At 47.1% G+C, this 13562-nt stretch overlaps 1 protein-coding gene across 3 annotated transcripts in view; it reads left to right on the forward strand.

The window, feature by feature from the left end:
- Positions 1-8142, forward strand: part of Snx27 (sorting nexin 27) — an 83902-nt gene extending 75760 nt beyond the window's left edge. For 2 of the 3 annotated variants that reach the window (XM_075978260.1, XM_075978262.1), the window contains exons 9-12: positions 2123-2272; positions 2838-2966; positions 3584-3643; positions 4555-8142. In XM_075978260.1, coding sequence (XP_075834375.1) covers positions 2123-2272; positions 2838-2966; positions 3584-3643; positions 4555-4602 — 387 coding nt within the window. In that variant the 3' untranslated portion in view covers positions 4603-8142. Of the gene's footprint in view, positions 1-2122; positions 2273-2837; positions 2967-3583; positions 3644-3747 lie in introns of all 3 variants that reach the window. The other variant, XM_075978261.1, reaches the window with a different exon arrangement.
- The last annotated feature ends 5420 nt before the right edge of the window (positions 8143-13562 follow it).

Here is a 13562-nt window from a genome sequence, read left to right on the forward strand (position 1 = left end):
GCTTTGTTTGGCTCTGTCTTGTACTGGAGTTTTTGTTTTTTTTATTTGCTTCCCTCTCCATAATGCTGAAGGTTGGAACCAGGACTTCACACGTGTTTGGCAGGTATTCTTTCTCCCAGTCCCTACTCTGGAAGTTGTTTTTGTTTTTAATGTGTGTTGTCTGCTTGTCTGTATGTGTACCATGTGCATGCAGTGCCCAAAGAATCTAGAAGAGGTTGTCATCTTTTGGAGCTAGAGTAATAGACAGTTGTGAGCCCTGCAGTGTGGGTGCTGGAGACCGAACTTTGATCCTCTGCCTGCGCAGCAACTGTTCTTAAATGCTGAGCTATCTCTTTAGCTAGCACCCTGCTCTAGAGTTTTTAAAAGTAATTTCCAGATCTGTCATTTCATAACCATTCCTTTTTGTACTCCAAGTGGGTGTACTGTCACTCCTTCAGCTCTTAAGACTTTTTTTTGTTTGTTTTTGTTTTTCGAGACAGGGTTTCTTTGTGGTTTTGGAGCCTGTCCTGGAACTAGCTCTTGTAGACCAGGCTGTTCTCGAACTCACAGAGATCCACCTGCCTCTGCCTCCCAAGTGCTGGGATTAAAGGCGTGCGCCCGGTTTAAAAAGATTTTTAACTACTGAGCAGTGGTGGCCCACACCTTTAATTCCATCATTCAGGAGGCAGAGGCAGGTGGATCTCTTGTGAGTTCGAGGCTAGCCTGGTTTACAGAGTTCTAGGATAGGCTCCAAAGCTACACAGAGAAACCCTGTCTCGAAAAAAAAAAAGTGATCCCTTTCTCCCTGGACCCTGAGCCCCTAATAGCAGCAGCAGAGCCGCAGATGGCCTGGTGTCCTGTGTTGTGCTCGAGTCATCTCTTGGTAAGAGAGAAGGCAGCTGTCTGGCTCTCATGTGCTGAAGTCACCTAGGGTGGTGCCCTGGTCTTCTGTGACTTCCTGTGCGCGTGTGGGAGTAATCCCGTGTGCTTATTTCCGAGGCAACCCTTGGAAGGACACCAGCTCAGAGATTGTGAATCTTTTTATTTCCTCCTTCATCTCCCTTTGTCTACGCGCTTTCTTGTTCCATCCATGTGTCTTCTCGCCTTGGAATTGGGAGTTGAATCAGAGACCAGGGGTAACAGTAGATCAGGAGCAAGGCCGAGTGAGCTTCAGAGTTCACAGGCATCTCTGGATTAACCTTGAGAGGATCATGTATTTGTGTATTTGGGTCCAGATGCTGTACGAGGAGGCGCACGGTCTTAGTTTTCTCTGTGCTGCTGTGATGAAATGCCCTGACAATCAGTGGAAGGTTTATTTGAGTTCGTAGTTCAGGCTGTGGGTCTTGAAACAGCTTGTCCCCGCTCACCGGCACAGTCCATAGAACTCATGCCTGCTCAGCTCACCTTTCCCCTTTAGACAGTCTTAACTCCAAAGCCCGGCAGTTGTGCCGCTCACGTTTAGGCTGGGCCTCCCACATCAGTTTGAACATGTAACCCCACCTCCACCACAGACGTGCCCATGGACAGCTCAGTCTAGACAGTTCCTCACGGAGCCCCTGTCTCAGTCGGCTTTAGAATGTGTTGAGTTGGCAATTGAAACTAACTACCACACTTACGTACTTGAGACTTGCAACAACAGAGTCGCTTAGGAATTCATTGATGCTGAAGAAAGGGAAGTCTAGGGATCTGGTCTAATTGTTCCATTTCTGACAAATAACCTCATCTGGGTTCTGTAGTGACAGGAGGACGAGTTGGCCATGGGTGTGAGCTGTGTAGTAGTTTAGTCTCCATCATTAGGGTCGGTGTAACTTGGTTAGCAAAGATGGGTAGAAACAATTATGAAGATAGACTAGATTCCCATGCCTGAAGTGCAGTGGAGGGAGAGGACCACACTGGCTGAAGCTGGTGGTCTTGACAACAGCGTCTTTCCTGTCTCTTTAAGTGAAGAACTGGTGTTAGGAGGGTGGCGGTAGAAGCTAAGAATGGGATAAAGGAGTGCACAGAGGCCTGACCCAGCGCAGGGACAAATGCGAGTCAGAAGCCAGGGCTTTAGGCAGTTTTGGTGAAATACTCTTGTCCATCCAGTAACTCTGCATTGTGCTTCAGTGTCTTTGTAACATGGTTTTCACTTTTGTTTATTTAGTACCTCAACATGCTAAGGACTTGTGAGGGCTACAATGAAATCATCTTCCCACACTGTGCCTGTGACTCCAGGAGGAAGGGGCACGTTATCACAGCCATCAGCATCACGCACTTTAAGCTTCATGCCTGCACTGAAGAAGGGCAACTGGAGGTAGGTGTTTCCCTCGGGCTGGGCCAGGAGCTCTGTGATACTTTCTGTGTTTTAGATCCTCTTTGTGGGACAATTGAAATCAAAACTGTGTTGATAATCAGTGAATCCATATTGATCCTTACTTCATTGACTCCTTACACCAAATTATTCATTTTGATTATTGTATGATGGGGGTGTGTGTACACATGCGTGTGCGTGTGTGCGTGCATGTGAGTGTGCATGTGTATGTATGCTTTCATTCATGTATATGAGTGGGCATGCATATGTATGTATGTGTGCGTGTGCATGTTGTATGTGTGCATGCACACACATGCATGTCATGGTGCATTTGTGGAGGTTTTAAGATGACTTTGTGCTAGAGTCTTTTTCTCTTTTTCCACCTTTGTTCGGGTTCTGGGGCTCAAACTCAGGTCACCTTGCCCAGCAAGCACTTACCCACGGAGCCACTGTCCCAGCCTCAGTTTCTCTTGTCCCAGCCTTTCCCTGAAGCACTAGTGTTTCTCTGTCAGAATGCCTTTGCCTCAGCTAGTCTGTAGTCCTTACTCTGGTGTTCTTGGCTGTCTAGAACCAGGTCATAGCATTTGAATGGGATGAAATGCAGCGATGGGACACAGATGAAGAGGGGATGGCCTTCTGTTTTGAATATGCACGAGGAGAGAAGAAGCCTCGATGGGTTAAAATCTTCACACCATATGTGAGTGGGAGATGGGGGCACAGGGGAGAGAGAGTGGGCTTTAAGTAAATCCTAGTGGGAACTAAAGGGAAAAACGCATGAATCTGGGGCTCTAGGAAGCATTGAAGTTATGATCTCAGAAAATTCTTTCTCTCCATTGTCTTGCTGTAGTTATTGTTTGTTGGGTGTTTGTTTGTTTGTGACAAGATCTCACAATGAAGCCATGGTTGGCCTGGGACTTGCAAATGTAGACCAGGCTGGCTTTGAGCTCAAATCCACCTGCTTCTGCCTTCTGAGTGCTGGGATTAAAGATGAATGCCATCACAGCCTGGTTTCTCTGGAGTATTTCTATAGCCCTAAACACGTACTTTATTCCTTTGTTGATAGCCATAAGATCAAAAGGAATAGTTTGATGTTTTGTCCAGCTGGGATTGTGAAATTTGCATCCCTATGTCATAGTCACCACCAGGAGGAGCTCGAGAACAATAGATTGCCAGGTCTGTGTTTAGGGTTCACAGCAGGATCTTTTTCTGTCCTGGGTGGGTTTGGAAGATGGAGTGATAGAGCTGAAGTTCAAAGACAAGGTCTTGTGTTTGCTCTTGGGAAGTCAGTGAGTATTGCTACCTTTTTTTTTCCAGTTCAATTACATGCATGAATGCTTTGAGAGGGTATTCTGCGAGCTCAAGTGGAGAAAAGAGGTAATTGTAAAGAATTCTTGAATTAATTTCCTCATCTTCTTATTTAAAATTTATAGGTCCATGACCAAATACTGGGACCCTCACCTCCATTTCTGTCTTTCTAGGAATATTAGTTAGAGACTGATTGTCCCATGTGAGCCAGGACATTCTCCCAGCAAGGCTGGCCTCTGGATGGTGAATGGGCTATGCACAAAGCCCTGCTTCTCCCCTTGTGTAGGGGTGGACACTGGCTGCAGGCTCTTCCACCTCTCATGGCTTCATGGACCCTCTTCTGCCTGTTTGTTTGATTTTTATTGTTGTTGTTGTTTTAATCAAATAACCCTCCATGCTGTTCCTGACCCAGGAGTTTTAGCCGTCCGCCTGGATAAGTCCCAGTAGGGTCTTTCTTCACTGACAAGAGCATACATGTGGGGGAAATGTGTGCCTGGATAAGTCCCAGTAGGGTCTGTCTTCACTGACAAGAGCATACATGTGGGGGAAATTTGTTGCACTGTTGTTTATAGCATCCGTGCTGGAGCAGAATTTAGACTCTAAATACTTAGCTACTTAAATTCTCAGAGAAAATCAAGAAATCAAAAGGTCCAGTCAGTCATGTGGAAGTTGATGTTCTTGCTATAGTAGAAAGAACACTGGGCTCTGAAAGTCACCTGGGATTTCTCCTGCTTCTTTGGTCTGTGATTTTGGGCAAAGCAACTTCCTTAGATCTGAATTGTCTCCTGTAAAACAGGAAGACTGAGCCAGGTGGTGGTAGTGAGAGAGAGTTCTCTGTGCTCAAGGAGGCTGTGGTTCTGGATGGGAAGCTGGTCAAGCTGTCCGCTAGGCTTGCTGCTCCAGCTCTGTCTGAGGATTGTCTCCAGATCGGAGTCCACGCTGCTCCTCAATAACTCTTCTTTTTTTTTTTTTCCTTTCAGAATATTTTCCAGATGGCGAGGTCACAGCAGAGGGATGTGGCCACCTAGCCTTTCCTCATTCCATCCCTTCTCCTTGCCCTCATTCTCTTGGCCCTCTTGTCTCCCATGTCAGACAGTAACCATTAACACAAAAGAAGAAAAAAAGGTCGTTATATCCCAAAATCCTAAGCTAAATATTAATAACTCCCTGTGAACTTCACGTCTCTGGAACTGAGCTGGTAGAGAACAGCAGGTTGATAGTGCCAGAAGTCCACTGAGATCAGACAGAAGTAAGCCCACCAACTCACCAAAGGCACCCTTGTCGTTTCCCCAGGCCTCTTACCAACAAACTCTCCTGTACTATATTTTTAAAACTGGAACTATGAACTCCATCCGTTTGCACTGTTCAAGCATATATATGTATGTATGTAAAAAATTATATATACATAAATTAGCTGCACGTATATACATATATATTTCTTTTTAAATTTCCTATTGATGGCAGTACCTTTTTTAGCTTGTGTTTTTACACACCTTTCACTGAATTCATGACCTCTCTCTTGCTCTCTTTATTTTGAAACAAACTTTAAAAAGGAAAAAAAAATTACAGGGAAAATACCTCTCCTCATGCAGGACTCAGAAAGTTTACAACCTGCTTGGTTCCCCCCTTTTTTTGTGTTGAGTACAGTTTCTGGCTATTGGTTTGCCATAGAGTCCGAGGAGCAAGGAATGTGTGTCTTTATCTTCAAGAGGGTGCTGAGGAGGAGAAAGGCTGTTTCTCAAGAGCAACTAGACTGCAGGTCTACAGGGAGTCTAAAGACCTTTGGTCTCCATTCCAAGTCATTGTGACTGACTAGTCCATTCTGCATCTCCTTCCTGTTTCTTTCGGGCCTTTTATATGCTTCCTTTCAACTGGCCCAAAACAGAGGTGAGGGTAGTGTCAGGGAGCTGTCACCATAGGAAACTTCTCTTCTGCGACAGGGATAGTATTAGGAACATACGGAGGGAAGGAAGGAAGCAGTGCCTCATGTTTATAAGGGTTTACCTCCTCCATTCCTGTCGAGTAACTACCTTTATTTTACACCCTCCATGACTTCCTTAAACAGTTTTGTGGGGAGGGAGTGACTTGAGGAAACTTAGAGTCTGGGTCTCTGTCAACCAAATCATAGCCCTGTTCATGCCAGCTCAGGGCCAGGAAGAAGTGGAATATGCTTGATTTCAGTGGGTCTCCACTCTTTACTTCAAAGGGGACTGGAGAGAAGTCTCTCAGAGTTCTTCATCTGGGGCTGGATTGGGCCTCAGTGGGCAGAGTGTGTACAGAGTGTGCCTGGTGTGCACAAAGCCCTAGGTTCCACCCCAGCACAGCATAAATCTGGGTGTGGTGGTGCACACCTATAATCTCAGCACTTAGAAGTTCAAGCCCATCCTGAGTTCAGGGTTATCCTTGATTCCATGAGACCCTGTCTCAGAAGTAGAAGAGGTCCTTGTCTGCCCTTGCATTTGGACTTTTAGGGCCTAAGAACTAACTACATTAGGGGCATAGGCCAGGGCTGGCACTAGGGTAATATTCTCAGACCTTGAGTTCCTGCTTCCCCGCTGTATCTTGCAAATAGAAGCCTCCATCGGCTGGCATCTGGGCTTTATACAGCTGCCGGAATTGGGTGGTGTTGGCAGTGTTGGGTTTGGTTTAAAACTTCATACTGCTTTTATACTGGTTTTGCAGATTACTAGGAGACCACTTTTCTGTCTCTATTATTCTGGCAGCCACTTGTCTCAGGAAGGTGTGAACCTTTTAGGACAGCCTATTCCTTCCCTCTACAAATCTGTGGGACCACGGAGTATAAAATATAAGAGTGGTGAGTGTTTAAAGTTGGAGAGGGTGGTACTTGATTTGAAGGCTTTGATCCAGGATCAACTCTTCCTTCTGGCTTTAATCCTGAGTCTGAGTACCTTAAAAGTAGATGCATTGATTTCTACTCCAAGGTATTTTGGAGGTCATCTTTGTTCAAACTGTAAAAATAGCAACAGTGTGCTCCTGTTCCCTCAGTGAAAGAGGCATGAAGGAGTCTACTTAACAGCCTTCTAGAGAAGAGACAGGGCTTTTTGGAGGTCTCTAAGTATGAGCCCCAAAGGTGTTGGCCTGTTAACAGAATCTGTGTAGGAGCAGCCTACTTGAGGCAGTCTCACAGCTGCAGCAAGGAGACAGGAAGGGGGAGACCCAGAGGGCTCAGAGTGGGGCTCCAGTCATGGAGGCAGAGGCCACCACGGCCAGAGACCCACAGCATCCAGCCCCTTTGCATGAAGCAGTGTTAGATGTAACTCTACTCCATCTGCCCATTTCCCCTGCACTTTTTCTTCAGTCCCTACTATGTTTTGTAGTCCTGGCTTCTGCCCAGGGTGGCATCTGTCTCCCAGTCTTCTTTTGCAGTTTGTCTCTGAGAAAGGGAATCCGCCTCCCCATCTTCACCCCAGCAGGATCTTCCTGCTCTCCCATTGTCTCCTCCATGTTGAGTTTCTATGAGACAAAAATTCAAAAGATTTTTATGGACCCTGAGAAACCTGACCCGTAGGAAGCTTTGTTTGGGTAGTGCTTTGAGCTTGCTGCTCTTTGTATTTTTATCCTGGTGCACATTTTCCTGCCCTCCCCATGCTGAGGCCTAAGCTCAGCACAGCTACATATACTTTAGTGCTTAGGGCAGCTCCGAGGCCTGGACAGAGCTCTCAGGGAGGAACGAGATAAATATTCCAGCATCCTCTTGCCTGGCCCATTTAGTTTTATCCTTTAGTTACCTGGGCCAGTAGCTTTGAGTTACCCCTTTTATAGCTCCAACCCCATGCTTGGAGCAGCAAAGTAGGGCACTGATAAGAGGGGACACCTCTTTCATCTCAGAATTTCCAGCTTTAGGGCCAGCTCCTAGAAAGCCGCTTTCTTAAAGGGACCTGCATGCATATGAGTTGACCTGAAGTCTCCCGGACTGGAGGGTCTCCCTGTCTCCTGTCCATTAATATGTCTGGGGATGGCCTCAGCACATGGCTGCTCCTTCGCCAGTTTCGTGGGTTACTTTAACTTCATTTTGGAGGAGGGAGAGCGTGGCCGAATACTCAGAACTAGTGGGAGGGAGAATGCTTCTATAGCCCCCCCACCTTGGTTTCCTCTTAATCCAACCTGAGTGCATCTGCCAGGCTCCCTCTACCTAGACAGCAGCAGCTTTTTCAGCAGTAACGGAGGTGTACGGAAACTGGGCTCTAGGGAGGAACAAGACTGAAGAGGGGCTGACTCTGGTAGGAGCACCTGGCCAGCTGCTAAACATGGGCGCCAACTTGATATCAGGCCCCCTTTTAAGCCAGTGAGCTGGGCTTCAGTTTTTCCCAGGCCATGCATCCTTTTAATTTATTTGAGAGAAACTAATTGTATTTTCACTGCAGTATCTTGTATTTTTATTTGTGATCTATGAAATGTGAAGAGAAAATGCAGAGACCACACTGGCTCCAGTGTTTCTCCAGCCCCTGCTCTAGAGCTAACCACTCTAAGATTGTTTGGTAATGTCACTTAGTGTAATTAATTGTAACATATTCTTTTAAATAAATTGATTTATTGATGAAACAATTCTTTGGTTTCCTAGACTACAAATCCTTTGGGTTATGTGGGAAGAACTAAGGAGGGGCCCTTGAGAGTTTGGTTGGAACGACTAGTCTGAAAATGATAGGGAACATCTGACTGGTTTTCCCAGGTACCCGGAGAGGCAGGGAATAGAGGCAGGAAGGGACAGTTCTTTTCCCAGTAGCTCCCTCAGAAATCCCACCTGCTTCCTCAGCTCTCAGTTTGTTGAGCTCTCCTGCACAGAATCTGTGACTATTCACAGACCCCTTCACCAAGCACAAAGAAAACCTGGCAGAGCCTCTGGGACATAGTATTAGGCCCCACCTCGCCCCCAGCATGTGTGGATCTCCTAAGTAAACAAGGAGACATTTTTAGATCACCCCTAGTGAATGCCTAGGCAGCACCAGGTCTGGGGGCTGAGAATAAGGGTGATCCTGCTCTCCTTGCTCTGAGGTACCAGGCCACCTCCTACTCAGAAGCTCAGCATTTGTAATGGGTCAGACATCTGTTTTATGAATCTTCGTTTTTTCGTTATTTTCATAACCTTTACCACTTGCTTTTCTTCCTTAGCTGACCCTAAGAGCAAGGACCAAGTTTGACATTTGGATTTGGGAAGAGCCGATATTCACAGTCTCATTCGCCCAGCCACCAATGTCTAGTATTTGGAATCTGACACTGGCCACTAGACATTAAAAACTCTTTTTTTTTCTTTAATTAGGAGAGATCCATAGAAAAGTAGAATTATAGAATTAGAATTACAGAGGTTAAAGCCAGCTCCATTAAGAAATACCATGTGTATGGGACATTGTGTGAGAAACTACAGTAGATACAGGTATGGTCATAGCCTTAAGAGGAGATTTCAGGGCTATGAGCATTCCAGTTAAAGGCCCAGACATGGTGGTGCATGTCTATAACCTCAGGACTCAAGAAACAGGAGGATTAGGAATGTAAGACCAGACTCAGCTACACAGCAAGTTCACGGCCAGCCCGGGCCACATAAGACCCTGAAATTGAGGGAAGGACCAAGATGGTTCAGTAAAGATGCTTGCTGCCAAGCCTGACAACCTGAGTTCGATCCCTGTGTCCCACGTGGAAAGAGAAAACTTGATTTCCACGAGTGATTCTCTGCGTACACATGAGTTGTATTGCATGCACATATGCAATAAATATAATATTAGGACTTAAAGATGAAGGCAAACGGAAATGAATTTGAATTATTTAACATGAGTAGAATTTCATCAAGCAGGTCTCAAACAGTATTGGGCTGTTATGCATAAGACACTGCAGCAATGGAGGATGAAGAAGCCCTGGGTAAGAAAGACCAGACTTGTCCAGAGCACAGTGAGAACACTGTTTCAGCGGAACAGAGGGTATGTACAAGAATGCAGTTGGAGGTAAGGGTTCCCCAGCCCGTTTCTACAGTGTGTGTGTGTTGACATGCACAAATCACAGCACACATGTGTGAGGTCAGAGGGCAATTTGTGGCAGGTGATTCTCCTTCCACTGTTCAGAAGACAGGATAAATTAGGAGACTATTCTAATTATTCCATTAAGAAGCAGACACAATGATAACTGAAAGGAAGGAAAGATATAAGGAAAAATTGTAGCAATGAAATCTTCAGTGGTGTGGTAACATTGAGTTTACATAATAGGGGAATGTGACTAGAGATGCAGGAGTTGAGCCAGGCCAGGCAGAGACACCTGCAATGTCTGCTCTTGGGAAGTAAAGGAAGGAAGGAGGATTAGGAATTCAAGAGCATCTTTGGCTACATAGCAAGTTCAAGATCGTGACTACATGAGCTCCCATCTCAAAATCAGGTGGCCTAGAGAGATGCCTCATTGGTTAAGGGCACTGTCTGTTCTTCAGAGGACTCAGGCTCAGTGCCCAGGACATGGAGACTCAACCATTTGTAACTCTAGTTCCAGGCTCTCCAGTCCTCTCTGTGGTTTCTTTGGGCACCGGGAAGATGTGGTGCAGAGATACACATGTGAGCCCTCACATAAAAACCCTACAGTCAGGCAAGATGGCACATGCTTCTAACCCAGCATGCAGGGGAACAAAGAAAGGTCTGTTCCGAGTTCAAGGCCAGCCAGGGCTACACAGACAAACACCCTGTCTTGAAAAACCAAAAATCAGTCAGTAATCTCTAAAAACAACAGCAAGAAGCCCTGGACTGTGAAGGGAATATATTTTAGTATCAGACTATTCAGTTTGGGCACAGGTGGGAAATCCAGTGTAGATGTCTAATAGTCATTTAGAGGTATTTTATGCGTATCGTGTGAGTTGGGATTAGCTGGCACTGGAGTTACAGACAGTTGGGAGTCACTCTGTGGGTGCTGGGACCCAGAATTGAGTCCTCTGCAAGAACACTAAGCACTTTGAGCTACCAAGCCGTCTGTCCAGCCCTGGCAGTCGTTTCTTCCTGATTACTAAATAGCTTCTGGTGTTCCGGGCGCCTGTTTAGGGCAGTAGGACTGTAGCAGTGAAGAAAGCATATGAGGGTCACTCGGCAAACCTTAGTGAACTGGAGTTGACGCTGCTTGGAGAGTAGGTGGGGAATAGAGGCAGAGGAGCACCCTGCAGACCTCTGTAGTGGGGCAGTGGGTGTGGACAATAATGATAGCAGTGGGGCCACCTTCGTTGTTGGGCTGGCTAGAAGATGTGGGAGAAGCTGAGTGCAATGGCCTCTGTCAGTAGTCTCAGGACTTGAGAGGCTAAAGAGGGAAGACTGGGGCCACCCTGTCTCAACCACCCCTCCCAGAAATGGGGGGAAGGAAATGGAAAGGTTGTAATCCAGACTTGGACATGAGTGGGTAAGTGTGGTCGTGTTCACTAACAGGAAAACTAGGGGGAAAGGTAGGCCAAAATGAGTGCAGGAGAAAAGCAGGGTGTGTGTGGCAGGAACTCTTTATTGAGCAGGAGAGGGGATGCAGTCCTTTGGATGGAAATTGGAGAAATGGACAATGAGCCATGTGGTCGTACACATGTGTGACCCCAGAACTGGGAGGTGGAGAGGAGGAGCAGGAGTTGAAGTTCATTCTTTGACTATGCAATGATCTGGAGACCATTCTCAGTTACATGTGGGCTGCCAAGATGACTCCGTGGTCATTCAGGACCCACATGGTGAAAAGAGAGAATCAGCTTTTCCCAGAAATTGTCCTCTACCCACCACGTGCCTTGGTGCATGCTCGTCTGCATGCATGTGTGTGCACATTGAATAGTAAAATAGAGGCTGAGCCCGGTGGGGGCGGGGTGCATGCCATTAATTCCAGCACTAGAAGGCAGCCTGGTCTTCAGAGGGCTCCAGGACAGCCACGGCTGCACAGAGAAACCTAAATACATAAATTTTAAAACTAGAGGCTGAAAGGTGAGGAAGCAAAGCTTTTCTAGAACCAAGACATTGGGTTAGATCTCTTCAGATTCTCCTTGAAGGGAAGCTTGGCCTTCAAGGGAACTCTTGGGTCACAAATACTTGAGACCCAAGAAGTAAAATGCTTACCCAAAAAGACCATGACTTTTAAATCAGCAAGGAGCAGCGTCGGGTAGGGCCAGCTCACGTGTGTGTACATAGAAAGGGAAGAGTAGAATATGAACTCATCAGGGCTTTCCCTGCTGGGCCCTTGTCAGCACTAGTTTCCCTACAGGATGTTTTCCTCAGTGTTGGGTTTTTGGTTGTACAGTTAAAATGACATCTGTCTCATCTGTTGAGGTGCCGCCTGCACTCCTCTGCCTCAGCAAGTTATTAGAAGGCCACACTAGACAGTAACTGAGGTGGTGCCGCCACATCCGCCTACAAGCAGGCCAGGAGCAGGAGGGAGGGGACACAGTCATCCTGGGAGATTTCTCTTGGTCTGAAACTCACCTCTCATCTTGGTTCTGACCTACAAACTGTTGTAAAGCTGAGATAGCTCTGGGGGAAACTCCCAAATACTAGCTGCCAGCTCCTGTTGGCCTTACCCTGACTTCTTGTCACCACGTGCATGCACTCACACGGCCTAAGATGCACTCACACATCTCTAAGATTTCAGGTGCCTTATTAGCTGAGCGTCCTGCCTGAATCCTTCCTCTAAGTGGTTGGTCTTCATTGCCAGTTTCACTGGATTTAAAACTGACCTAAGAGCATGTCTTGAGAGGATGAACGAGAAAGGGTACCCTGGTGTGGGTGGGTGGGTAGGTGGCACCATCCCATGGGCCACAGTCAATGAAAAAAGAAAAAAGGTGATCTGCTCGAGCAGCATAAACCAGCCACCTCCTGCTGCCACCAACATGGGCTCTTCTCCTGCCATGTGCATGGAAGCCTCGGCCCTTGAGTTACTGCTTGTCACAAAAGGAAGGACTATACAAAACAGCACCCTATTCATCTCTACCACACTGAGACTTGCTTTTCGTTGAAGCCACACCCAAATGTATCTCCATAGTGCTGTATGTGTGTCTGTGGGTGTCTGTCCCAGGCTGGCCTCAGAACGTCCCACGTGCTGGAACTACAGCCATGTGCTGCTGTGCCTGCCTTCTTCTAAACTATGGACCCTGCTAAGAGGGGAGGGGAAGGGGAAGGTGGGGTTAGCTCTGAGGAGTTACACATGGCTGTAAGTTTCTCTTTTGCCCTGATATTTACCCCCACCCCACGATTCCTTCTCTTCCTTGCTTTCTTTCTCATTATCTCTGTGTTGGTGTAGAGGGCCCTGGGCACCCTTGGCAAGTGTTTTCCTACTGAGCTACATCCCCAGCCTGCAGTCACACTTCCACTGAACAGCTCTGGCCTGAGGCCAGGTCATAACTGGATGAGGGCAAGTCTGTAAGAACCTGGGGAGAGCTGCTGCCTACCAGTGGGCTGTGCCCAGTGAAGGGAGCCCACACCACATGATCCCTTGGTGTGACAAGTGAAAGCATTCTTGGGAAAGAATCAGGAACTGACTCTGAGACCTGCCGGCTGGAGCGCTCTGGCACCCTGTTTGACACTGCTGGTGAGAAGACCGAGGCTGGACAGCTGGACAGCTTCCTCTTTTCTGGCATTGTGACTCTGGGGAAAGGAGCTACCCTTCCAAGCATCTTCCCTGCCTGTTGCTAATTACCTCCTGCCCATAGGGCTGCTGGAGAATAAGGAATGAATGCGAAGGGTCAGCATGGGACCACACGCACACAGCAATGGTAGTGTTAGCCAGCTCCTGGTGTCACTGGAAACAAGACCCCAACCTTCAGAGAGGCCTGCTGACCAGTACACTCCTGCAGGTCCTTCCGCTGTGCTTGACTCTGAACAGCATTCTAGAATCAAGCCCCCAAAGATGAGTGAAGTTATGAGCAAGGCTTGACCATAGCAAGGGCTTGACCTTCCTCAAAGTTCTGTCTCCCTAACCCTAATCTCCTTCCCTCCCTCCCTCCCCCTCCCCAATGTGAACACCCTACTCTCAACCTTCCAAGACTCATATT

This window comes from Microtus pennsylvanicus, chromosome 7, assembly GCF_037038515.1.
Source record: "Microtus pennsylvanicus isolate mMicPen1 chromosome 7, mMicPen1.hap1, whole genome shotgun sequence".
Taxonomy (NCBI): domain Eukaryota; kingdom Metazoa; phylum Chordata; class Mammalia; order Rodentia; family Cricetidae; genus Microtus; species Microtus pennsylvanicus.